This window comes from Durio zibethinus, chromosome 9 (genome assembly GCF_047325235.1).
Source record: "Durio zibethinus cultivar Kanyao isolate XHJ-2024 chromosome 9, ASM4732523v1, whole genome shotgun sequence".
In the NCBI taxonomy this organism is placed as follows: Eukaryota; Viridiplantae; Streptophyta; class Magnoliopsida; order Malvales; family Malvaceae; genus Durio; species Durio zibethinus.
This window is the reverse complement of record NC_143170.1, coordinates 3,433,930-3,458,925: the sequence shown is the minus strand read 5'-3', so window position 1 is coordinate 3,458,925 and position 24,996 is coordinate 3,433,930. Positions and strand designations below refer to the sequence as shown.

Below are 24,996 nucleotides of genomic sequence, written 5' to 3'. Positions count from 1 at the left end.
ATGAAAGCAGAAATAAATGTTAGCAAGCCGCCAAAAGAAGAATCTTCTTCTCTGCATCATCTTATAGGATGCTCTGCATTCTACATCAAGACTTAGGCATCAGTTTACGATCAGAAAGCCATAAATCAACGTCATCTTGGCTTCAGAGTGGCTTGCATTCCTACAAATGATCGAGTAGCAGATGGTCTTACCTTTGTCCAGACAGATTTTCTATATCTCAGGTCCAAGATTGGTGTAGCATATGACCCTCCAACACAAAGAAAAATAAATCAGATAGGTCCTTGAGAGAAATAACATAAAACTGATTTCAACATAGTTTATTTTCAACAACCTAGGGATGTTATCTTCTTCCAAACTAAACCTGGTTACATTTAAGTCAAACAAAAACATTATCCAGCCATGAGAACTCAATTCCCCACAAACAACTGTGAACCCAGGTTTAGAGAGAAAGAAGATGAAAAATGAGCCATCAGCGTAGAATAAAGACCAAAGCGTTGAAAAACTGAACAGGAAACAGACCCATTAAAGTATCACCGGTTCTGCGCCATGGAAATATGAACTTTACAAGTTCTGAATGGCTGCAGTTGTAACTTGTAATTGCCTTGGTAGTTCTTGCTCACCACTTCGTCGCCAGAAAGCCCTCCTCCACCAAACTTCAAAACCTCATTGAATGTTTGGACAATCTTCACCAGAGTTCAAGAATCTATCAAACCAAGCAAGCAAAATATCCTGCCGCCAAGCCAGAGGCAAAGTGAGAATTGTGTTACTCAGACCATCCTCAATTAAATGTCTATCTAGGCCTTTTGATGCCCTCCTCATCCACCCAAAATCATCATAAAATGGCGCCAACCACGTTTGTAAAAGCAAGCACCTCACTTCTTTTGATGCTAACTACCCCTTTCCAATTCCCACAAATAGCCGTGCGGTAACTCTGCTGACCTCATACCTGTAGACTGCTGGAACTTTAGAATGAGAATCAGATAATTCAGATTGAGAAGCCCTAAATTTTAGAAAATCCTCAGCAATCTGCCTATCAATCAAAATGTCCAAAATCCAGTCCAAATTATCTGCTTGTTTTGCAATCTGACTCACATCCTGCAAATCAGCCGAAGCTGCTTGGAGAAAATGGTGTCGAAGCAGTTCCAGACAGCCATCACAAGCCGGGTATAAAGACTCTTCGCGGAGATCATTCTGAGATGAATTCTCGTGAAGCATCTTTGAGACCAATCCTTTCATTTCACGCCTTGCCTTCTCATCTTTGCCTTCAAGAATCACATGTAAAAGCTTGAGAAGCACTTCTTCATTATCGCCACTCTCATCAGTTCCATTAGTAACTTCAACACAAACCCTCTTCAAAACTTCCCTTGCTCCAACATTTTCAAGGCGGAGCTCTGCCAATAAAGAAGCCACTTTTTCTTCTTCATCCTCAGCCCAAGGAGCGGCTTCCATGTACTCCAAACAAGACAGAACCCCAGCATCAAATCCAATTGCCGCTGAAACCTGACAAAGCAAAAACACCACTTCAACATTCAAAAATATACTCAAAACACTACCCTTTACTTGCTGTGAAACAAAAATACAACAGAAGAATGCAGAACACAGTTTTTCCAACTTCTTTCAATCAATGTCACAAACTCAGAGTTTAAATGGGTAATTAAACTGTTATTACTAATTTTCACGCCAATTTTCAACTATGTAATCGAAGTGACCAAAAATATCAGAAACTTTTAGAAACATTAAAAAAATTAAAATTTAAAAAATTTTAAAAAAAAACTGAAACTTACCTTCAAAATTCCAAGAACCTTAGAAACGTCCTCTCTTATTAACATCTTCCTCAAATCTTTACAATACATCAACCTCAAAGTCTCTATATAAACCTCCACGTCATCACAATCTGCTATTTCCACAATGTACAGCCCAACTGATCCATTCCTCGGCTGCTTTGCCCATCGATCCGATAACTTCACTGCAAAAAACCTACTGCGAGCCACCACTATTAGCCTGTGCACGTTCATTGACACACTAATCCCATCCTTGGAACTCAATGTCAGTTTTATATCACACGAACCCGGGTACAATACATCAACCTCAAAGTCTCTATATAAACCTCCACGTCATCACAATCTGCTATTTCCACAATGTACAGCCCAACTGATCCATTCCTCGGCTGCTTTGCCCATCGATCCGATAACTTCACTGCAAAAAACCTACTGCGAGCCACCACTATTAGCCTGTGCACGTTCATTGACACACTAATCCCATCCTTGGAACTCAATGTCAGTTTTATATCACACGAACCCGGGTACAATACATCAACCTCAAAGTCTCTATATAAACCTCCACGTCATCACAATCTGCTATTTCCACAATGTACAGCCCAACTGATCCATTCCTCGGCTGCTTTGCCCATCGATCCGATAACTTCACTGCAAAAAACCTACTGCGAGCCACCACTATTAGCCTGTGCACGTTCATTGACACACTAATCCCATCCTTGGAACTCAATGTCAGTTTTATATCACACGAACCCGGGTCGTTAAACTGGTTCCCAGGGCTCCGGATAGATAAAAGATCAGAAATTCGTTGCATGGTCAATGCTTGCTTATCGATGACAGGCGGGGTTGGTTTTGTCTTGGAGCTGAAATGGATACTTGGATCTGAGCTTCTTTTAGGCTTTGGTTTCTTGGGTCGATATCGGGCTCACTAGCCATCATTTCGTAAACAGTCAGGCTGGATCGTGTCTTGTCCGGTGGAGGTGGCGGGGACATTGGGTGTAAAAGACCCGCCTTGAGGGCAGAGTTGAACTTAGTGAAACTCGACGGAGATTGACCTTTGGAGAGCGTTGTCCCTCCCATGAAGTCCATGACGGGTGATACACTGCCCGGAGAATACCGGATCTTGAACCGAACAAAGAATAGTGTAAACCCTAGTCCGGAACACGGCGGGCTTGCGGCGGCAGAGGAGGAGGATAAGGAGGGGGAGGTGGGGGAGTGGGGAGGGGTTTGGTAGCAGGGCAGCGCCAAGAGCGATCAGGGGAAACAATGGTGGGCAGGTCAAGTTTCCGGGACAAAATCCCAGGAAAACCTGACTCCGAGTAATTGTTTGTAGTGGCAGTAATAGCAGCAGCCGTAAAGCCAGAGGAAGAAATGGAGGTTTCTTTACACTTGCGGCGTTTGGTAATGATGAGTTGGACTTGGACTTTGAGCTTAGCAGATGATGTTTTCGTAGCAATTGATGTTGTTGTAGCTGTAGTTGTAGTTGTTGCCATGAAATATTATTGAATGCGTCGCCTCTTATAGTTCTATTTTTTTGCCTGAGTTCTATTGTCTTTTAGTTCAACAGCATTGGCATCAGTGATAGTACCTAATAAAAATAGCGGTGGATACGAGAAAAAAGGATGGAGCTGGCGAGTTCGGTGCGAATTCAAGTAAAAGACATGAGCCTGTCTGAACGGGGCATCTAATGTAAGAGAAAGAGAAGAATCAGATAGTTTTTTGTTCTGTTTCTTTTTGTGTTTCTGGCCATTGGGGAGATTCAGCCGCTCAGTCTCTCTTTTTTACCGTCTTTCTAAATTTTTTTGGCTATTGCGTTGACGGGATTTGATTGTGAGAAAATGAAACCAACAACCGGGGGCCGTGGATGGAGGCAAAAGCTAGCAGGGGGCAGGGCAACCGGAACAAAAGGGAGCCACCATTGTTCTTGTTTTTTTTAATTAATTATAATAAATGTTTCGATCATAATCAAATATTATATTTATAATAATCAAATAATCAAATAAATAAATTATTTAACAAATTAAAATATAATTTATAAACTTTATATATAATTAAATCAACCTCATACAATAAAATTTGAGCTTAAGATCTTAATATTTTAAGACCTCTTTATCTTTTTATCATTAAGGCATAACTGGTGGGATTGTCTTTTGTTTCTCGATTAGCCATTATCTAACTTGGCAGGATTGGCTTTGTGGCAATCGCAGTTGTGACTTTATTTGGGATTTTGTGATTCTCTTGGGATTATTCTCCTTGGGACATTCTCCCCCACCTTGAGAAAACATCAATGATAATATTAATCATCATCATTTATTAATTCATTTGGTTTTTATGACTCCACATGACATTTTTGTTCAACTTCATTTTGTTTATGATTCAAACAAATCCAAATTTTCATGTTTTATGCCAAGTTAAGTTTAATGTTTGAACCCCAATGATCTTCCCCTCAAAAGAAATCACGATTACTATTGCTTTGATGTTTTCCACTAACATATGACAATTATGGATCAGCTATTCATAAATTTAATAAATTACCATTACATAAAAAAATAGTATCCAATTACATCAATGTAAGTATTGCATTTTGCATTTTTTTTAAAATTGTATTAAAATTAAATTCATAATTAAATTAAATTTAAATAATATTTTTAATTTTAATCATTTTGATAAATGATAAAAAAAGGTAACACTTATACTAAATAGATCCTTTCTCAACAAGAAAAGAATAAATAAATAAAAATATTTTTTAAAATTTCAAGCCAATGTGGGAAAGTGTAGATTTGTGACATCTGTTTAGAATAAACGGAACCTAGGTCATAAGCCAAAGAAAAATTTTGGATTTAATAAACATATTTATTCTCTAAAGGCGGACAAATTAGGTCTTTCATAGCTGAGAGAACAGTTCGTTTCATCTGAAATATTGGAAAATTTATCAATCAAAATTAAGAACGAACATGGAACATACAGGGCTATAACACATCAGCAGAGGGGAAAATTTCTTGTGCCTTCAAGAATGACGTGTACATGCATCTACAGCTGTTGGAACTTGGAAGAACCAGGATTGAATTAAAAGGATCAATTCTGACTGAAATCTTTGAGCTCTTCCTTGGTATCAAAACAGCTTAAGGGATGGAAGATGCAGAAAAAGAATGGCCTTGTTATGTATATATATATATATATATATATATATATGGTGTCGAAATAAATCTTGTTAGTCAAATCAGACTGCAGCGCATATCGAACCTGCAACGTAAGGGAAAAGATTTTATGAACATGATGCAACTGAATCTCAATTTTACAGAAAGTTCATCAGTTCAAATATAAAAAGAAAACAATACTAGGAACTTGGATAGAACGGTATCAATTATTCGTGGCATCATATGCCAAATATAAAGAATCACTCTGTAACACGAAAAGAGGACAATGATAAGAAGGGATGGATGCACTTGTTAAATTGTTTTCCGTCATCTTAACCAATCAATCACCTTGGCAACCAAATGTTTTATATAAAAGATATGTAGCTTGCTTTTGCAAAATGGCGTGTGTGGACACATGTAAAGGCAAGTATGTTGGCATCTTTTTGTATGTGGGAAAGAGAGGAAGACTGACCTGTAGACCAGTGGGAGCAGCAAAACTTCCCGTCATCAACATGCTTCACATCAAGCCCAATAAACCATGATCCTGCACTCACATCATCATGGGCATATATTCGAAGAATAGACCTGCAAAGAGGAAAATTAATGTAAAACTCAGAGCAATCTAAAAGCCAGGGTGAAAGGTGGTGCTAAGAATTACCTATTAATCGAGATAAACTGTGCAAAAGCTCTTGAAATGGCATATATTTCACCTGAAGCATGCCGAAAGTATCTGCACCATACACAATAATTCGAAGATGCAAATAGAAAATATACAATGACTTGGGATATCAGGGACAAGAAGCTGCAAGAACACCAGAATACATAATACATGAAGATTATATGACAACTTTCAAGTAAACACTGAGCATTTGACCTCTGTTGTACTTATACTTAAAAAAATCAGGAACTTAAACATGTAAGCTATTTAAGCCACGACTATTAAATCGTTACTAAACTTCCATGATGTATTGAAGAAAAAAAAAAAGAAAAAGAAGATTCTATGTTACTCATGATTTTGCATCGCCAAATTTCCACCAGTCTGGTTCATACCATTTGTGAGTCCTATAAATGTAAAAGAACATAAATATAAGGGCCCACAAAACTTTAGAAAATGGTAGTTGGGAAGGAGGTGATGACAAAATCCAACACAAATTACAATTAAATGAAAACAATCAGAGTATACTCACGGTTCACAGAAAACTTCTCCAGACTTCATACACCCCATATAAACACGAGGATTATCCAAATGAGTGGAAAGTATTGCTCCTAGGGTATCTGGAAAACAATCAAATGAACAACTATAAATATCAGTAAAGGCTGCAAATAATTATTTAGTTCGATGGCAGCATGTATTCTGAATTAACAAAGGCAACCATAGCTGGCCCATTTTGATTTCAACAATTTTTGTTGATCATCACTGTCATATTTTCTGCAACAATTCTTCATATTTATGACTAGAACTTAAAATGTCAGTGAAATAGATACAACTCGGACATCGATTATGGGGATTTAAGGCCTTTAGCAATTGATACTAGTATAGATTACAAGGGAAAATTCTAGAGAAAGAAGGAGAAGGCAAACTTCCATATCGAGAAGAGATGCCAATATATTCACAAGGTGGTACCTAATTCATTACCTACACGAACTAATAAGGATTACACACCAACATTAACATAAACATCATCGTTGACTTTAACATAGAACTCTGCATCCCAGCTCTCCACAGCATGAACAAAGAAAAATTTTATCTTCTTTGAGCGTTCCTTGGGTGCCTCCATGTGATTCTGTTGAGACACAAAGAGAAAAATGAATATTTGCCACTCCAAGATCTAATCCATTGGAAAATGTTGATTCACCAGCAATAATATACATAACATGTGTCTCAAGTCACAGTGGTTTTGCAGGAGTACTAATGAATGCTCATTGTCACTATATAATATGCATGCATGCATATATACAAACAGCAATGCGGCGCACCAAAAGTTAGAATGAAGGGTATCTGTAAGTTACTATAATTTTCAACTCTATTTACCACTAACTTCTAAGGGCTACAATTCCAGTCAGAAGAATATAATGGTATATAAGCTTTAAGTTACTGCATTCAAAGTAAAAACCTCACTAAATATGCATAAAATTGCTTCAACTAGCAGGTCAACTTACCAGAAGGATGAAGTCATTAGTCTGGCTGTGTTCGTTGTCAATCTCCCTGTCAAAACTATCTCCACAGTTCACACTGCAAGTAACATAAAATTTCAATGAACAGATATGGAAAAAAAAATAAAAGTTGATAAGCAAGGATTGTCAATTAGAGACCTTCTTCCTAGTACGAATCACACAATGATTCCCTTCTCTTCTTCTAGTTTTTTCAAAGCCGCACCTTCCCATATTGTATTTTCAGTTTAACTACTACCTGGGGAACTAACTGGGGAAATGGATAATTAGGTAGCAAGATGTTTACAAAATCTGTGAATAATTTAATGGAGGGAGAAAGAAATTGGAAATCAACTATGGTAGAGAAGGAATATATTCTTTCAAGATCCATTTGAGTCAGGATAGATTAAAATCACACATTCTCACCTGTCCTAATTTCAACCTTTTTAATGCTATTGATACCAAGCCATCTAAACTTACAACAGAATAGTATTCATTGTTTCATTTAGCTTTTCAGTTTAACTAAAGAAACTCTCAGCTTTTAACTTACCATGGATATACATAACTATGCCGATTGCAGCCTTCTAATTTACAGCTAAACAAAAAGAGATCACGACTCCATTGTACGCATAAATTAGCAGTTAATAAGTTTGCATGTGACTGAATATTAGTTGTCGGTAGACAACATTCTTCTATGTGCCTGTTTGAAACTTTGGCATCATAAAGCATCCATCTGCATTCTATTTCATGTGTTTTAACGCCACTTCACCCCAATAGAGAGAGAGAGAGAGAGAGAGAGAGAGAGAGAGAGAGAACTACTGTACTCGCTACCATGTGCAAGAAGATTGAATAAAAAAAAATACTTGGAGCCTACCATACTGGCATGTTTCATTATTTTCAATCATCCTAATAACACCCATAAAACCTGTCAAGAGAAAGGAAGCATTACCAGATTGCATCCACGCTTTCCGAATTGCATCTTTATTTTTCTTTCATCCAAATGTTGTGATGACACCTATAACAGCTAAAAGCCTTTTCTTAGAATGAGTACCATCATACTCCAAATGCTCCTTTGAAACAAAACCTTCCTGCCTAGCAGTCGCAAGATCCATCTCAAGGGCTGATAACTTTTTCTGTTGTTCCCTGGAATATCATGCTTTATCAAATTAGACTCGGCATGCAGAGTAATAAGAAGCTCATAATGTGCAGAAATGCAAAAGCAAAAAGGTTTCCTGCAGGCTATAATTTTTAGCGCATCATCAACAGATATAGCATAATGGCCCTGAAAAAGTTTAATAATTAAATGTCATTACAATCCAACTGATTTGTCCAAAACAGAGATCATCTTCCAACTCTTAAACATGAACATCATCAAAACAACTTCACAAAAACAATTCCCAACTATCAATTTTATGCTAAAGCATCAAGCTTGATAGCGAATGCGACTGCAATAAAAATTAGACCATCATGGGCAAAGTTTTTTGAAGAAATGTAGCAAAAAACAATGATAGGTGCTGCCAAAAGCCAAATGCACTCATGTTCAAACCCAACCCAATGGCAAAAAAGGGAAAAAAAGCCGCAGATTAATTTCAATATAAAAATAGTTGGGATCAAGAAGACGAGGGAAAAAATAAAAGAAAATCACCTGACCAGTTCTCCTGTCTAAGTTCTTGAATTAAATATAGTCTGCTCTCTGCGTCTTACCACATTCTATATTTAAATGACACCCAAAAAAAGCGTCAAATAAAAATTTTTTGAATAAGCCCAGAAAGAAAAAATGGAAAAAGAAAGAGACTTAAATAGCCGGCAACGTAAATTGTAGCCATGGGAGCGAACATGGCGAGAACCAAAGCTGAAATTCGAGAATGAAAAGCATGGCCACCAGAGTTAGAAAGCCGGTTACTCGTTCCCTAGGAACGCATTTTCCCTTACTCGTTTTCTACAACCCTCGATAAACAAACAGGATTAATGGAAAACCCTTTTCTTCAGATCAAACAAAGTTTGACTTAAAAAAAAAAAAAATCTTGTGTTTGAATCTGAGTCTGAAGTTTGCTATTTTTTTTTTTTTAGGAATAAGAGCAAAGGTCGATTTGGTTTTTTTTGGGTTTTTCTGACCTTTAAAGTAGGGAGATTACGGCGTCGTTTGGATTTTCAAAGCCACAACAATATACTACTTGGTCACTTCCACGTGGCATAATCACCGAATCTGATCTTTCTTTATTTATATTCTTCGTCAAAATCCGATAATTGATAGTTTGATTTCCCAATATCCGACGATCAGAAAATGTCCCCGTCATTATGAGGATAATAACAAAATAGTCTCTTTTTTTGGCCAAAGTGGAAAGAACTAATTACAAAACAGTCAAAATAATAAATAAATAGGACTTTTTTTTTCCTAAAAAAAAAAAAAGAAAAATAAAAAACAAACGGCTCTTGATCGTACACATCTCGGAAGCACGTATAAGAACTGCTTCGCTTTATAGATCGCTTCATTTTATTTCTTTCGATCGAAAATCAGGTCAAAGAAAAAAATAAAAAATCTCTTCTTTCTACGGTTTTCTCTGATCAGATCATCAAAAATCAAATCAAGATCCCCGCGAAAATGAACGACGCAGATGTATCCAAGCAGATCCAGCAGATGGTGAGATTCATCCGCCAAGAAGCAGAGGAAAAGGCTAACGAGATCTCAGTTTCCGCTGAAGAAGTACTTTAATTTTCAATCATTTATGCAGTTGTCTTTTTTTTTTCCTTTTTGGCTTAAAATTTTGTAAATTTTGAATATTCCGGTTAATTGATGGGTAAACGATGGGTATTTTAGGAATTCAACATCGAGAAGCTCCAATTGGTGGAGGCGGAGAAGAAGAAGATCAGGCAAGAGTACGAGAAGAAGGGGAAGCAAGTTGAAATTCGAAAGAAAATGTAAATTAATATGTTTTTTTAAATTTTATTTATTCTCCATTTGTTTTTGCTGTAAATTTCAGTATATAGTTCAACTGATTTATCAGGCTGGATTTCTTTAGTTTGTCGTATATTAAGTTGAAGTCAAAGTGAGGTTTACATTTCTACTTAAATGTAAGCAAAATTTGGAACTTGATTTTAATTTATTGAAAATTAGTCATATTTGAGGATGGCACTGGTTTATTCAGTAATCTGAAGCCATAATGTGATTTGGGTGAATTTTAGAACATTGAAGAAGTTTGATTATCATGATGATAATTGATGCAAAAGCAAAGTGGGCGGAATTTCTTTTGATGCAGAATTGTCGTGTATCCGTTCTGTTGTGAATAAGATTGAGCTGTATATTTTTTCTTGCAGTGAGTATTCGATGCAGCTTAATGCGTCTAGAATCAAGGTCCTTCAGGCTCAAGATGATGTGGTTAATGCCATGAAGGAATCGGCATCCAAGGACCTTCTGAATGTGAGCCGTGATCATCACGTGTATAAAAAGCTTTTGAAAGATCTAATTGTTCAGGTCAGTGTATGGCAAGATCATTAAGCCATTCTTGAAAATCTCGGAAAGTTGCAACATTAGATAAAATCTTAGGAGTTTTTGGTTTGAATTATTTTTATTTACGGGTGAATCTTAAAAGTGACGTTTAATTGCAGGGTTTGGTCAGACTGAAAGAGCCTGCTGTCTTACTGCGTTGTCGCAAAGATGATGTGCACTTGGTAGAGTCTGTCTTGGATTCAGCAAAGGAGGAATATGCATCTAAAGTGAATGTTCATCCACCAGAGATATTCATTGACAGTGTCCATCTTCCCCCTGCTCCTTCTCATCATAATGCCCACGGTCCTTTCTGGTATACATTATTAATTCTACAAAAATGCAAGATTACATGTTCTCAACTATGCAATGTTTTGGCAGGAATTATTAATTCTTTGGAACTACCTTCCTCCTTATAGTTTATAAGTGGGAAGGGATGGTCTTTGCTTTTTTGGTGTTATGAAGTGATTGGTTTAAGTTTGTATTAAGTGTTGACTAGTATGATTATACTACTTGTTATATGAAATATTAGTAATATATAAGCAATTTTTGTAAGGAGTTTTTAATGGGATTCTGATGTTTTATGATCTTAGCCATCTCTCCTTGATGCACCTGCCTTCTCTTCCCCCTACCACAAAGAATAAAAAGAACAGTGATGGAATGTTAATACTGATTTTTCATTTTTCTCATTTTGCAGCTCTGGAGGTGTAGTGTTAGCATCTCGAGATGGAAAAATTGTGTGTGAGAACACCTTGGATGCACGGTTGGATGTTGCATTCCGTAAAAAACTTCCAGAGGTGTGTTTGGTAGCTTTTGAGATACATTTAGTCATTTAGATGAATTTCTTCACTTAGTTATACTAATTCCCGATCCCAACCCCCCCCCACACACACACGCACCCAAAAAATACAAGCAATTGGTTTCTACCCAAGAAAGATAGTACCTATAGTTTCTTGGTTATCCTTTGCTTTCATGGCCTGGATGGAGAGATTGTTTCTCTAATTAATTCTTCATGAGGAGTTAGGATATGCAAATTGCAAGTGCAGAGTCCATAGAATGCATGCCTTTGTGTGTATGTGTGTGTGTGTATCTTTGTTTCTTGTTTGTGTGTGTGTTGGCATGGAGGGGGAGCAATTTAATGGATGGTGTTCTCAACTGCTTTATGCAGATAGGAATTTTCAAGGTTTTGTATTTTGATCATAGACATCTATCTTTTCTCATTTGCTTGATTTTTGACCCTTGAATTAAAATATTTTCTGCCCCCTTCCTTTTCTCAACTTAGTTTATTTCCTTTCATTGCAGATCCGCAAGTGGCTCTTTGGTCGGGTTGCCGCTTGAAGGGTAGGATTGTATTGTTTTCTCAGCAGCTTTGGTCATCGACCATAGAGCATACTGTTGAAGCTGTTTGTTCATGAATTCTCTTTTTTTTTTCTACCCGGATTGTTTGTTTACCAAAAGTTAGGGAAACTGTTCTTTTACTGGTGCGAATATCATTTTGAGGGATGGTGAAGTACACTTTTCTAAATAACGAATAAAATATGAAGTGTTTTAAGCATGATGTGGGATGCTGTATGTCTCCGGAAGTGCAATTCCTGCTTAAACTAGTGTTTGCTCAAAATCTGGAGTTAAACTTTTGCGAATATCTTCCAGGAACTATAGCTTTTTGTGACCTCATGAGTCCCTAGAGATCTCAGTTTTTTCCAAATTCGATGGGTAACTTAATTTTTTACCTTTAACGAATATGAGATGGGTATTAAATTTTAGAGATGAAAATGATTATGGATATGATTTTAAAATTTTTATCCAAGTATTGATACAAAAATAAGTAATATAATATTCATTGCATACTTAAATCTTATATATTTATATATGTTTAATAAATTAATTTTTTATTTAACAATATAAATTTTATTTTAAATTAGTTATAATTAATATATTTATATTTAAAATATATATTTATAAAAAAAATTACATAAATGTGTACAATAAAAATAAAAAAGTTTAAAAAATATTTTTTATTTTTTTCTTAAAAAGTTAAAATATAATGATTATTCATATTCATTAAATATTTATAAAAATAAAAACAGTTGAATTAAAAAAATTTTGTTGAATATGATTACAGTTATTAATATAATATAAGAAATCGAGGTTATGTTTGGCACATAGAATGAGTTGAATGATATAATACTAATTATCTTATTATATATTTATTATGTACTTAAATAAAAAGATTGAATTATTAAAAAAATTAGATATCATATGTCAATAAGATAACTTTATTATTTGAAAAATTATAAGATTTTTTTTAATTCATAAGATTAAATTTACATATATTATTATAACTTTAAAAATTATATCAATAATTTAAACTATATAAACTTTAAAAAAAATAATTTTAATTAATAAATAAATTATTCTGTCTTAATCTTTATATTTATCAAACATAAAATATAATAATATTATTTAATTTAATCGTATTTATAATATTATTTTATCATATCTTATCATAATTTTATGTATTAAATATAACTCAAAAATAAAAATATAATATTAAAAAATCGAAGACAGGAATAAAAAATATTCTATTCGACCCGTAAATGTATCTAAGTCCCCGCTGATGAGTTCCTGATCTCAAGGCGGACTGGGGGAATATCAGTAACACTACTTATTTGATCAATAAAACACTGGACAATCCCATCTTTGGGCCTAAAAAGATAAAAAGAACGGTGGTGAAAAAGAAGGTGGTCCAGTCAGGGTCAGCCCACTGAGCCATGTTGGGCAACGTGGATCTGGCCTGTTATCCTTCCACTGCCAAGAGCGGGAAGTTTTCGCTGCTCTGTGAAACCAGCCTCACGCAGTACCCTCCGCTCTAAGAGCCACGGGACCCAGAGTTTTCACTCAAGCTTCGTGGCTCAACTCTTTGCTTGGAATGGGCACGCCAGAATTAAACCGCGTTAGACCAGACTTAGGAACAGAACCCATGTTCCACCAACTTAATGCCCCAATTTTGGTCACAAGCTTGCATTACAAAGCTCGGCGACCAAGTCTCGGGGTAACTGGGTACATAAACAACAATAATTTGTTCTTGATGGGCGATGTGGGATTCTCTCTCTTCCGAAGGTTCTTCTACTCGTTGAGGTGATGAATTTGGGGACTTCTTGGAAACTTAAAATGAAGATTTGGGTACGTCAAATGATATGTTTTACATCATTTGTAAGACGAATATCCTGTTTCATAAATTTATGGAGGATTGATGAAAGAGAAATCTAAAAAAATTGCAATCAAACCTTAAAGTAGGCTACTTTGTTTTCTCCTCAATGTTATTATATTGTATGAATATAGAACATGCCAAATATCCTACAAAATAATTTTGTGAGTATAAAAATAAAAGAAGCATCATAAATTTCACCACATCGAACAAATTTGTATCAAACCATTTTTATTTGCGGATTGAAACCATGTTCTATGAACTATATAGTTTTTTATATGCATTAATAACTTGCACATAAAAGCTTTAATGTTATAAAGAGACCAAGAAATGGTGTGTGATGATGAACAGTTTTAATTGATTTTTAAAAAAATTGATTGTATTTCAGTTTTTGATTCTCCCATTGATAAGAGGGTGAAAATTGCAAAGAAATCAGTAAAAACGTTATGATGGTTCGGTTGGATCGAACCCACAAAGCCATGTTGGATCCCCCATTGGGCGGCCTGCTATTGTCCTTTCAACGCCGAGGTTGCCCTTCGCATAGGTCCCTTAGTTCAACTCCTTGTCAGGTACTCAGGTTCAGGGTTTTAATTAAACAATTTAACTCCTTGACTCGGTGGGCAGACCAGGCAATTGGCCACTTTGGGGACAGGACTCGGTGGGTAGGAGCCCTCCATCAGCTTTTTGCCACTACTCAGGTTACAAGCCCGCGTTGCCAGGGTGGGCGATCAGGGTGTCAGGCTGTAGTGTATGTGTAAATAACAAGAGTCTCCGAGTTCTAGTCTTCTCTTTAAAAATTTATAGATTTTATATGAATCAACAAAACCAGGCACATTCTAATTAAAGGCCTTGTCAGAGTTTCTTATTCGGGTTAAATCAAAACGTTTCTTTTACTATATAAATTGTAAAAATAATGAACGAAAAAAATCCAAGAAAATGGGATGAATCCCCGTTTTCAGCTTCATGATTTTCTTTTCACTTCACCTCCAATCAAACACAAAATTACACCATGTATGTTAGCTAAGTAAGCGACGACATCCCACATGATTGACCCACAAATTCTGACATTGTTTCTCTGCAAAATTCTGGACAATGGACACATCTCCCATTAACTCGGCGTATTTCTTTTCTTTAGTGGGCTCCCAACCAAACCACAAAAGTATACATGATGCATACAATGCATATGTGTCCAACGAAAGCGAGAAAACATATATTAAAAGAATTGAAAGAAATCAAATGATTAGAGCTAAAAAATGGAAAAAGATTAGATGGTGACAACTTTAAGGGAAGCATCCTAATCAAAGAGTCAAAGGCCCACACATTGAAGAAAAGATAATGTTTAAATTTGCTATTGCTCCTCCTCCCTCCTAAAGATAATATTCCACTCAAATTCAAGAACAACCACTCCCCTGTAACATTAATTCTTCTAGGTTTTTTGTACGCAATGAAACCGTGGGTATACAGTGAAGCTCCGTGCAGAAACTGTTCAAAAGCAAACAAATCGTGCCACAACTCTACCTGTTAACCACTTCCATCCTCTCAAGAACAATGTTTGGGGGGACAGAAACTCTCGTTCCATTCTCTCAAGAAATTAAAGAAAGATGATTAATGATTTAATTTTCCAAAACAGAGGGAAAAGGAAATTTGGAATTGCAGCCACGTGGTCGTCGTCAGTCCATGTCGCCAATGATCAACATGCTCTTACATGTCAATTTAAGCATGACGACCAAGAAAAAAACCCTTCTGCATTTTCTTTACAATGCAAGTTGCTGTTAATTGTCTGGTTAAATATTCACCTAATAAGACTTTTATTTTTTGTTCTTTTATTATTATTAGTATTTCATTGTTTTGTTTTGAAGCAGAGATAATTTCTGACTGGCAAAGTTGGATTATTGCAGACATGTTTTGATACTCAGTTCGATCTTATCGCAGGCAACTTCTGATAGTGAGATATAAAAATTATGGGTTAGAGTCAGAATTAGTCAGTGCTTATCGCCCTCATAAAACTTGCTTTTTGGCTAGGTATGTGGAGAAACAGAATAAAAACAGCTTCAAAACACAGGACTGGACAAAACTAAAGAGGGAGTAAGTAGAATAACTTTGGCTTAAAGATTCGTGCAGTAGTTAAAAAGAGATCTTGGCTGGATTTAGCTGGCCTACCTGTCGATATGTTCCTAATGAGGCCAAATGCCAGAGCTTCTCTCAAAATTGCATTCCCATGCCAGGTTTTCCTTTTGGGTTTTCACCCAATAAAGTTGTTTTTTAATCATCTATGTCTAAACTATTATCTTCTTTTTGTTTTCACACACTCTAGATCTCTCAAGCAGCTGAGGTAAGTATTAGCTAAACCCTCATAACAAATCTAACGAACTCCTACTATGATTTATCAATTGGATTCAAAATTGAACATCTCGAAAAAGAAAAAAAATATGAATCCTGTTACTAATTATGTAACTTAAAAGAATATTGAATGAAATGAAAAATAGATAAAGAGAATTGAAAAGTTCAAAAGATCATGAAAACGCATTTGCGAAAGGCAATAGAAAAACATCAATTACTGATATTTTGCAATAAAAGAAAAGATGCCATATATAATGAACCACAGACGAGGAGGCCAGTTATAACATATTAAATAGCAGTAAGCATAAATATAGATAATGAAGATTCTTGTGATTCCCGTTGGGAACTCCATTGCATGGACACAAAGACAAGGAAAGAGACAAAGGTGGTGGTGACTGGTGAGATCGAGCTCTGATCTGTCGGGTGGGTGGGGTTTCCCCCCACATATGGGTTAGGTGTTGGGTGGGCCAACGGTTGTCTTGGCTGTATAAGTGTAGAGGGCATTTGTCAGAGTAAAAAGATTGGCAATAAGGCCGCCAGGAGCTGCATGGTGTTAGATGGATCGGCAAATATTGGCCATATTCTCATGCCCCTTCCCTCTCCTCTCTCGATGCAAACCCTCATCACTTGGCTAGTTGGTCATGCCTCGTTAATCAGACACCCCGTCTCCGCTGGCTCTTCTTTGCCCCCCCCCCCCCCTCTCTCTCTCTCTCTCTCTCTCTCTTCAACCAAGTTATAAGCAAACCAGGATCCTTTTCATAGATAATCATGGTCACCATTTTCATGGTGATCGTAACACAAAATTGATTGAAGGAACATTATTTTAGGATTGGGAGAAAGAGACTGAGGTGGAATGGACCAAAAAACTTTGTCTCAAATCATTCAATAATTAGGCCATTTGATGGGTTAGTGGCGCTCCTATTTAAGATGATACAATGACACCATAATGTGTCAAAGACACCAAATGTCTAATCCACTAGCCATGTCTATACCTTATACACCTCCCTTATTTGCCATTGATTTGTTGGGTTCTTTATTGCCAAAGGGACGAGTAGTGGAGCCAATAACCCCTATTCTTGATTAGGGCATTTCAGCACCATGGCTGTTTTTTTTTTTTTTTTGCCTATTTCTTGATAATTGAGAATCCCTACTTTTCTTTGCTATAACGATTGATGATGTATTTACCCGTCCACGTTTAGTTCATGTGAAGGAAGTAGAAGGGGGACAAAGGTTGAACTTGGAATCTTGATTAACCGGCCAATAGGTTATACATAATCTATCATTAATTTGTACTCTTAAGTTCTAGCTAGGACCTTAAATACAAATAAGGTGAAACTATATATATATATATATATATATATATATATATAATTGGATGAATTCGAAATTTAGTTCAATTGATTTATATAATTATTTTTAAAAATTAATATTTAATAAATATAAAATTTTAATTTTAATATTTGTAATTTCTTATTTTCATATCGAAGTACTTTCTTTCATTAAAAAACATTGATAGTATGTAAAAACAAAATGGAGGAAAAAATAGAAAATGCTTTTGACTTCTTTTCCCATTTCTACAAACAAAAAAAATCCAAACTCGAGTCACACAACAACTAGGTGCTAGCATTGAAGAAAATTCGAAACCTCTCGAATCAATATTTGAAAAGAATTTCATGATATTGAGGGTTAGGTAATCGAACGTGGTGTTGAAAATATCCCATTTTCAAAGACTAGTCATAATAATTCTCTTTATCACAGTTTGATTGGTACACGCCTTTCATTCATGCTAAATTTTCTTGGAGCCTATTTTCTTTACATTTCCAAAGAAATTGCAAATTGTCATTGATTCTCTGGAAGCCCTTTTCTTTTGAATTCTTTTCTTTTGTTGGGTTCGTCCCGGTGGGTCCAAGAAAATGCTCTTCCGACGCTTATTAAAATCAATGAATTGGGCGTGCGAGTTGTAAATTTTACCCTTTACAAAAGAACAGTCATCACTAAAGTGAATTGTTGTATAATATTCCTAGGACTAAGAAGGCACTCACAATCAATTTTTTCTTTGAGTTGCCTCTCTTTTTTACATGTCAAAGTAGCTACTCGAATTCAAAAAGAGAAAATTTTACCAGAATGAAATCATTGTGAGTATCATCTAATTTGTTTCATCATCAATTTTTCCATAGCATCGAAGCCATTGGTTTGAAATTATCATAAAGGAATGAAGGAAGGATTGGTTGCAGATCTTTTAAAATTTTTAAAATTACAGATTGTCTGTCAATAAAAAATTGTGAAAGTTTGAAGTAATATGATTTTTATGAAATTATACCAAGTTGTTATAGTAATTTGCTATAAAAATTTTTATTACAATAACTTTTTTTTTAATGGGTTAATAGTTCGAAATCAACTTTATAAGTTTTTTTTTTTTTTATTAATGCAGAGGATCACAAAGATGACGATGATGATGAAATAAATTTACCGCTACATACACTTTGTTACAGTGCGAATGCCTTGCGTAGTGTTTTTCTTGCCTTCGTATTCGCTTCAACGTTGGTCCTTTTTAATCTTTGAATTTTCTCAAACAAACTTAATTACGTGCTGTAATGTCTAACCGGCATTGTTTTCAGTCTACTCTTTCTCAATTTTCAATTGGAAAATTAGTCATTCCCTTTTATTCTAATCGAAAAGCTCTCCCATACTTTAGCTATTAAATCATCTTGAAGACAAAAGGATGTATATTTTTCTCATTTTATTTTTTAAAATATTTGAGGATTAAAATTTTGAATTCAAATTTTGGAATAAAAAATTAACTATTAAATCAAATATTTAATTATTTTTTAAAGTATTAAATGAAATAATATAGTGACTGAGAGTTTTATGTATCTATTTGTCAACATCGTAATTAAAAAATTAAAATCAAAATATAATTATTTTATTTACAAGAGAAAATCTTGACGAGGTTATTTATTTTCACATTAATAGTCAATAATTGAACTATAATTTATAAAAAAATATTATTCTCTCATTGACTTTATTTTTCTAAACGTGTGGATAAATCTTTAATTTCCAAAGCAAATCATATCTTTTAATGAAACAATTCTAGAATCAACAACTCTATAATCAACAATTTAATTTTGATTAAGTAGTAATTCTAGCTCAAGACAATTGAGCTTAATATAATATTTGTTTGTGCTTAATTTTGATTTCAGGATATAGTTGAATAGACCAAAAAAAATCAATTAAAAGCAAAGACAAAATATTTTCTCCGTTAACACTTTCACCTACAAATCAGAATAGGTGAGATCAGAATAAGAGTAATAAAAAAATAATAATAATATGAATTTATCATAATGATATCTAGATTTTCATATTTATAGATAAATAATAAGAAATCATTAGGAGATATTAAAAATAGTATCGAGTTGATATAATACTAGACATGTTAGATCAGATAAATGCAAATGATAAAATTATTTTTATTTGTTTACTAAAAATTTTTAACATAAAAAATATAATTACTAAATATTTCAAACAGTATTAATTGTTAAAAATTAATTTCAATAAAAATTTGATTCAATTAATACAATCATTTTTATCGATGTAAATAATTTTATATTTGAATTCAACTGAGAATTTTTTATTGAGATCACTTTAAATACAAAACTTAACAATCAGTGAAAATTTTATTTGCCCTTGAATTTTTTTGTGCCAAAAAATATTGTTAAAATAAACATGTTAAGTGAAGCTTGTTAGATGGCATATCCAATGTAGTAATTTCACTTCCAACTCTCTCTATAAAATCAGTCCTCGTCTCCTCCGAGTTCAGTCTCTCTCACACAAACACAAAAACAGAAAAACAAACCAAACTCAACAAACAAAACACAGAAAAAAAAAAAAAAAAAAAAAAGCCTTCCCACCTCTCAGTTTCTTCTAAAGAAAAAATGGGCTTCCCTGTAGGCTACCCAGAGCTTCTCCTTCCAAAGCCACTTCTCCACACACTTTCTTTTCTCAGTTACCTTCGCAAATTCATTTCCACTCTCTTCCTTTATTTGGGTTTCCCAGATTTCCTCGAACCCGACATTCGCTGGCGAGGCCGGGCCGGAACTGACGCTTCCTTCTCCACCTCCTCTTCTCCCACGTGCCGCCCCATCCCGGTCTCAGCTCTCCTCATCCGTGAACTTCTACCCGTTGTCAAGTTTTCCGACCTCGTCGACCCGCCAGACAGCTGCGCCGTTTGTTTGTACGACTTTAAAGGGCAGGATGAGATCAGGCCACTGAGGAATTGTCGACATATATTCCACCGTAGCTGTTTGGACCGTTGGATGGTATATGATCAGAAAACATGTCCGCTTTGTAGAACATGTTTCGTTCCCGATGACATGCAAGAGACATTTAACGAGAGGCTTTGGGCTGCTTCCGGGTTCCCCGAAATTCTTTGGTGATTATTCTCAAATTACTGCTTTGTATTGTAGCTATAGAAAAAGCAACAAAAAGAAAAGATGGGTTTTTTTATTATATAATTATTATTATTTTCCATCTTTTAAGGAATTGTGTGTATATATTATATACACGAAAGATCCAGAAATTACCACAATGAAAAAAGAAAAATGAAAATTGAGCTATTAAATTATTAAAAGTTAGATTAAATTATTAAATTATTAAATTATTAAATTATTAAGAGTATTAATTATTAAAAGTTAATTTCAATAAGAATTTGATTCAATTAATACAATCATTTTTATCAATGTAAATAATTTTATATTTAAATTCAATTGATAATTTTTTATTGAGATCATCTTAAATACAAAACTTAACAATCAGGGAAAATTTTATTTGCCCTTGAATTTTTTTGTGCCAAAAAATATTGTTAAAATAAACATGTTAAGTGAAGCTTGTTAGATGGCATGTCCAATGTAGTAATTTCACTTCCAACTCTCTCTATAAAATCACTCCTCGTCTCCTCCGAGTTCAGTCTCTCTCACACAAACACAAAAACAGAAAAACAAACCAAACTCAACAAACAAAACACAGAAAAAAAAAAAAAAGCCTTCCCACCTCTCAGTTTCTTCTAAAGAAAAAATGGGCTTCCCTGTAGGCTACCCAGAGCTTCTCCTTCCAAAGCCACTTCTCCACACACTTTCTTTTCTCAGTTACCTTCGCAAATTCATTTCCACTCTCTTCCTCTATTTGGGTTTCCCAGATTTCCTCGAACCCGACATTCGCTGGCGAGGCCGGGCCGGAACTGACGCTTCCTTCTCCGCCTCCTCTTCTCCCACGTGCCGCCCCATCCCGGTCTCAGCTCTCCTCATCCGTGAACTTCTACCCGTTGTCAAGTTTTCCGACCTCGTCGACCCGCCAGACAGCTGCGCCGTTTGTTTGTACGACTTTGAAGGGCAGGATGAGATCAGGCCACTAAGGAATTGTCGACATATATTCCACCGTAGCTGTTTGGACCGTTGGATGGTATTTGATCAGAAAACATGTCCGCTTTGTAGAACATGTTTCGTTCCCGATAACATGCAAGAGACATTTAACGAGCCCGAAATTCTTTGGTGATTATTCTCAAATTACTGCTTTGTATTGTAGCTATAGAAAAAGCAACAAAAAGAAAAGATGGGTTTTTTTATTATATAATTATTATTATTTTCCATCTTTTAAGGAATTGTGTGTATATATTATATACACGAAAGATCCAGAAATTACCACAATGAAAAAAGAAAAATGAAAATTGAGCTATTAAATGCAGAGTTTTTATTTTTGCTTAGCTCCAATTCTTTTTTAAGAATTTTGGGTGAATAAATATTTATATTTGTTACTCTTTTTTTTATTAATTTTTTGGATTGATAATTTTTTTTTGTTAGGTTTTGTGAAAGTATTTTATTTTATTTATATCTCTTCTTCTTCTGTGTAGATTGTGTTTTTTCTTTCAATATACAATATATTTCGGAAACAATTAATAATTTTTTTTAATCGGAGAGCAAATACAAGGAAGAAGAGAGGAGAAGGAAAGACTTAGATCGAAATTAAATTCTTAATGTCTCTTCGCTTTTAACTATTAAATTAAAGATTTATTTTTCAGCATCAAAATAATAAACCAAATAATCAATAAAGAATATTAATGAGAAATTAGTTGATGTATTAAAAAAAAAAAAGAAAAATCAATCAAAAAGTTGAAGGTGAAGGTGGATGTGGATGTTTAATCTTCTCAAATGAATTGGCTGGTTGGTTGCTATGTACGTACGTGTAAAATCTAGCCTTATATGTTTTTGGTGTATATATAATTGCTGAAGGGTTTTTTTTGGCATAAAAATATTTTTTTTATACTAAGATATTAGATTCCCAGTCAACTTAAATTCAATTTTGATGTTAAATATTGGATATTAGGTCCTCAACTAACTTGAATCTAATTCCTTTTCAAAGTTAAAACTTTCATAAATGTCAAAGTTATTGCAATTCTATTTTTACCATTCTGAACTATATACGTAACCATTTTTAAGATATAACATTTAATATCTGTAATTTTTTTATTTCTATGTTAAGATTATATTTATATATAAAAAATTTTGATCGGTATCAATGAAATCATAATTTAACGATAAAGAGAATAATTTAGAAATTTGAGGCCCTAGACTCAAAGTCTCAAATATGTATTAATTCGGTTTAACTATATATTAAATTTGTCTAATTATTTTTTAAATTATTGATTAATCTGTTTGATTATTCAATAATTTTTTATTCATAAATATAATACTTGATTATGATTAAACTTATAAATTGATCGGCGGGTAGTAGATTCGTTTTCTCTTACCCTAGCTAAATCTTTATCTAGCAAGAAATTGATCATATTCATGTATAAAAGGATACCCATCTTAGGCTTGGTTTTTTATTACGGTTGGGCTGTAAAAAATTGAGTGAGAAACTATTTTTTCAAGTCAAACGCCACATTGAAATTCAAATTACAGCCTGCAAGCTAATTAAGGTACACCAAATTTATCCTTAATTTTATTGGATTCATGAGTACAAAAATGCATAATATCTATTTGATAATTTTATAAAATCAGTACACCTGATTTTCTTTTTTTTTTTTTTTTTTTGCAAAAAATTATAGAAACTTAGAGAGAAAAAAAAAAAGAATTGTATGTGGTGAGATTGACCTCGGATCTTGTGAGAAATCACTTTTTTTAAAGAGATGGTAAGTCATTTGAGTTTAACTCCAAATTCAATGCATTTAAATATTTGATTCATTAATTGTGCATTTTTTTTCAATTTAAATATTTCTTTCTCCAAATAAAAAAAAAAAGTAACAAATTGATGAAAAGAAAAGTGTTTTAGATTCATGTGATTAAGAAAGAATGCCAACCTTGTTGCTTCATAGACCACCAAATTGTACATTCCAAGTCATTGTAATAAACTAATGCAATTAATTTATTATTTATTTATAAAAATGTATGATATAATATGAAAATGATGATATTATATAGTCTTCACTTTTCAAAAAAATTTTTTCAATTAGATCTCATAATTCGTATAATCTAAAATACTAATACTTAAGTTATATATATCATATTTTACGTAAAAATTATGTGTCATAATTTTATTAATATGAACATATGAAATATTTTTTTTTAATTTTGTTAAATTCATATATTATTTTAACTAAAATTTTAAATTATATTTTTTTATATGATTTTTATATAATATCATCATGTCTTGGTTTTAAATTGTTATATTTACTTTCAGCTTTGCTTTTTTTCATCTTCAACCATAATCATTAATTTATTTAATAATAATAATAATAAAAAAAAAAAACAAAGGAAGAAGAGCTAAGTCCGCCATAAACAGCTGGTATTACTCATTTTAGAGTGAAATTTATTATTTATAAAAGAGTTCCACTTCCAGAAGATGTTTAAAATTTTGTATAATTTTAGATGGCATGGGGAGGGAGCCAGAGCTATACTTAATATCCATGTGTGGGTGCCCATTTTCTTGCTTCTTTTTATGTTTCAGTACAAAACTATGTAGACATTTTAACTTTGTCCAGGGAGTGGTGCTGGAAAACAATGGTAGGTCCTGACAGAAGCCCGGACGCCATGCAGTCAAGATTTCAAGGTCAGGTGTAATTCTTAGCTTCGATTAGGTCGGATGTGACAAAAAATGTTCATTCTCGAACACAGATCTAATAATTTAAAATATAAAATAATATTATAAATATGATATAAACAAAAACAGAAATATAATAAGAATTAAAATTTTAATAAAAACTATAGGAGTTTAATAAAAATTTTAAAATATATATTATATATATTTTTATCAATATAAATTATAAAATATATATTTTTATAAAATATGATATAAATATACAAATTATCACTTCACATGAAATCTGGAGATGAGAGTGTAAATGGATAGGCTGAATTTAGGTTGCTAAATGTTTTTGAAAGAGTCCCACAAGATTCTTCATCTATTTTCTTTTATTCAAAATTTTATCAAATAATATAAATTACGATACATAATTTTTATATAAAATATGATATAAATCTACAAATTATTGATACACAGTGATATCTAGCTGAGAGTTTAGACAAGTAAGCTGGATTTAGGTTGCTAAATGGTTTTGAAAGAGTCCCACAGGACTCTCCACCTCCTTTCTTTTCTTCAAAATTTTCATCAGATTTTTTTAAACCCTTTTCAAATTTGATCTTTTTTTCAAAATTATTTGTGATTACAGGCTCGAACATAGATTGCAATCAACTAATAGAGTTAACGTGGGAATAACCTTGATCTAATTCTGCATTTTCAGACTCGCCAAGTACCAGGGAATATCTCATATTCTTTGGAAGGCAATTGTTTCAATCAATAACCCTTGTTGAACAAAGCATTATGCAGACATGAGCCGATTCGATTTGATAG

At 33.8% G+C, this 24,996-nt stretch overlaps 2 protein-coding genes, 1 non-coding gene and 3 pseudogenes across 8 annotated transcripts; 3 read left to right on the top strand and 3 right to left on the bottom strand.

The window, feature by feature from the left end:
* Positions 1–265: 265 nt before the first annotated feature.
* On the bottom strand, positions 266–3,714 carry LOC149516718 (BTB/POZ domain-containing protein At1g63850-like; annotated as a pseudogene). The gene is made up of 3 exons (XR_016345024.1): positions 2,438–3,714; positions 1,785–1,977; positions 266–1,500 (listed from the first exon to the last, which is right to left on the bottom strand). The product of XR_016345024.1 is annotated as a BTB/POZ domain-containing protein At1g63850-like (transcript).
* Positions 3,715–4,556: 842 nt separating this feature from the next.
* Positions 4,557–9,125, bottom strand: LOC111302463 (hydroxyproline O-galactosyltransferase HPGT1-like). Of its 5 annotated transcripts, none has more exons than XM_089765511.1 (9): positions 8,709–9,125; positions 8,013–8,206; positions 7,226–7,334; positions 7,073–7,145; positions 6,576–6,696; positions 6,100–6,187; positions 5,571–5,714; positions 5,385–5,497; positions 4,558–5,018 (listed from the first exon to the last, which is right to left on the bottom strand). In XM_089765511.1, exons 5-9 carry the CDS (start codon positions 6,688–6,690, stop codon positions 4,996–4,998), a joined length of 483 nt encoding a protein of 160 aa, XP_089621637.1. In that variant the 5' UTR covers positions 6,691–6,696; positions 7,073–7,145; positions 7,226–7,334; positions 8,013–8,206; positions 8,709–9,125; the 3' UTR covers positions 4,558–4,995. The 5 variants fall into 5 exon arrangements, with proteins under 5 accessions (XP_089621639.1, XP_089621637.1, XP_089621638.1 ...); XM_089765512.1 differs by having other exon boundaries at positions 7,226–7,330; XM_089765510.1 differs by lacking the exon at positions 7,226–7,334 and having other exon boundaries at positions 4,559–5,018; positions 8,709–8,773; positions 8,859–9,125.
* A 366-nt stretch (positions 9,126–9,491) lies between these two features.
* On the top strand, positions 9,492–12,103 carry LOC111306869 (V-type proton ATPase subunit E). The gene is made up of 6 exons (XM_022904856.2): positions 9,492–9,767; positions 9,882–9,982; positions 10,379–10,535; positions 10,670–10,863; positions 11,245–11,344; positions 11,850–12,103. Exons 1-6 carry the CDS (start codon positions 9,666–9,668, stop codon positions 11,883–11,885), a joined length of 690 nt encoding a protein of 229 aa, XP_022760591.1. The 5' UTR covers positions 9,492–9,665; the 3' UTR covers positions 11,886–12,103.
* Positions 12,104–13,281: 1,178 nt separating this feature from the next.
* Positions 13,282–13,585, bottom strand: LOC149516717 (signal recognition particle RNA). The gene has a single exon (XR_016345442.1).
* Positions 13,586–19,709: 6,124 nt separating this feature from the next.
* LOC149516716 (brassinosteroid-responsive RING protein 1 pseudogene) lies at positions 19,710–20,659 on the top strand (annotated as a pseudogene).
* A 247-nt stretch (positions 20,660–20,906) lies between these two features.
* On the top strand, positions 20,907–21,784 carry LOC111315614 (brassinosteroid-responsive RING protein 1 pseudogene; annotated as a pseudogene).
* The last annotated feature ends 3,212 nt before the right edge of the window (positions 21,785–24,996 follow it).

Coding starts and splice junctions, on each gene's coding strand:
- LOC111302463 (XM_089765511.1), bottom strand. CDS start 6,690: ATGGAGGCACCCAAGGAACGCTCAAAGAAGATAAAATTTTTCTTTGTT. Junction 5,498..5,570: donor CAGTTTATCTCGATTAATAG/GTAATTCTTAGC, acceptor TCCTCTTTGCAG/GTCTATTCTTCGAATATATG. Junction 5,019..5,384: donor CTGCTCCCACTGGTCTACAG/GTCAGTCTTCCT, acceptor CTTACGTTGCAG/GTTCGATATGCGCTGCAGTC.
- LOC111306869 (XM_022904856.2), top strand. CDS start 9,666: ATGAACGACGCAGATGTATCCAAGCAGATCCAGCAGATGGTGAGATTC. Junction 9,768..9,881: donor TCTCAGTTTCCGCTGAAGAA/GTACTTTAATTT, acceptor TGGGTATTTTAG/GAATTCAACATCGAGAAGCT. Junction 10,536..10,669: donor TGAAAGATCTAATTGTTCAG/GTCAGTGTATGG, acceptor GTTTAATTGCAG/GGTTTGGTCAGACTGAAAGA.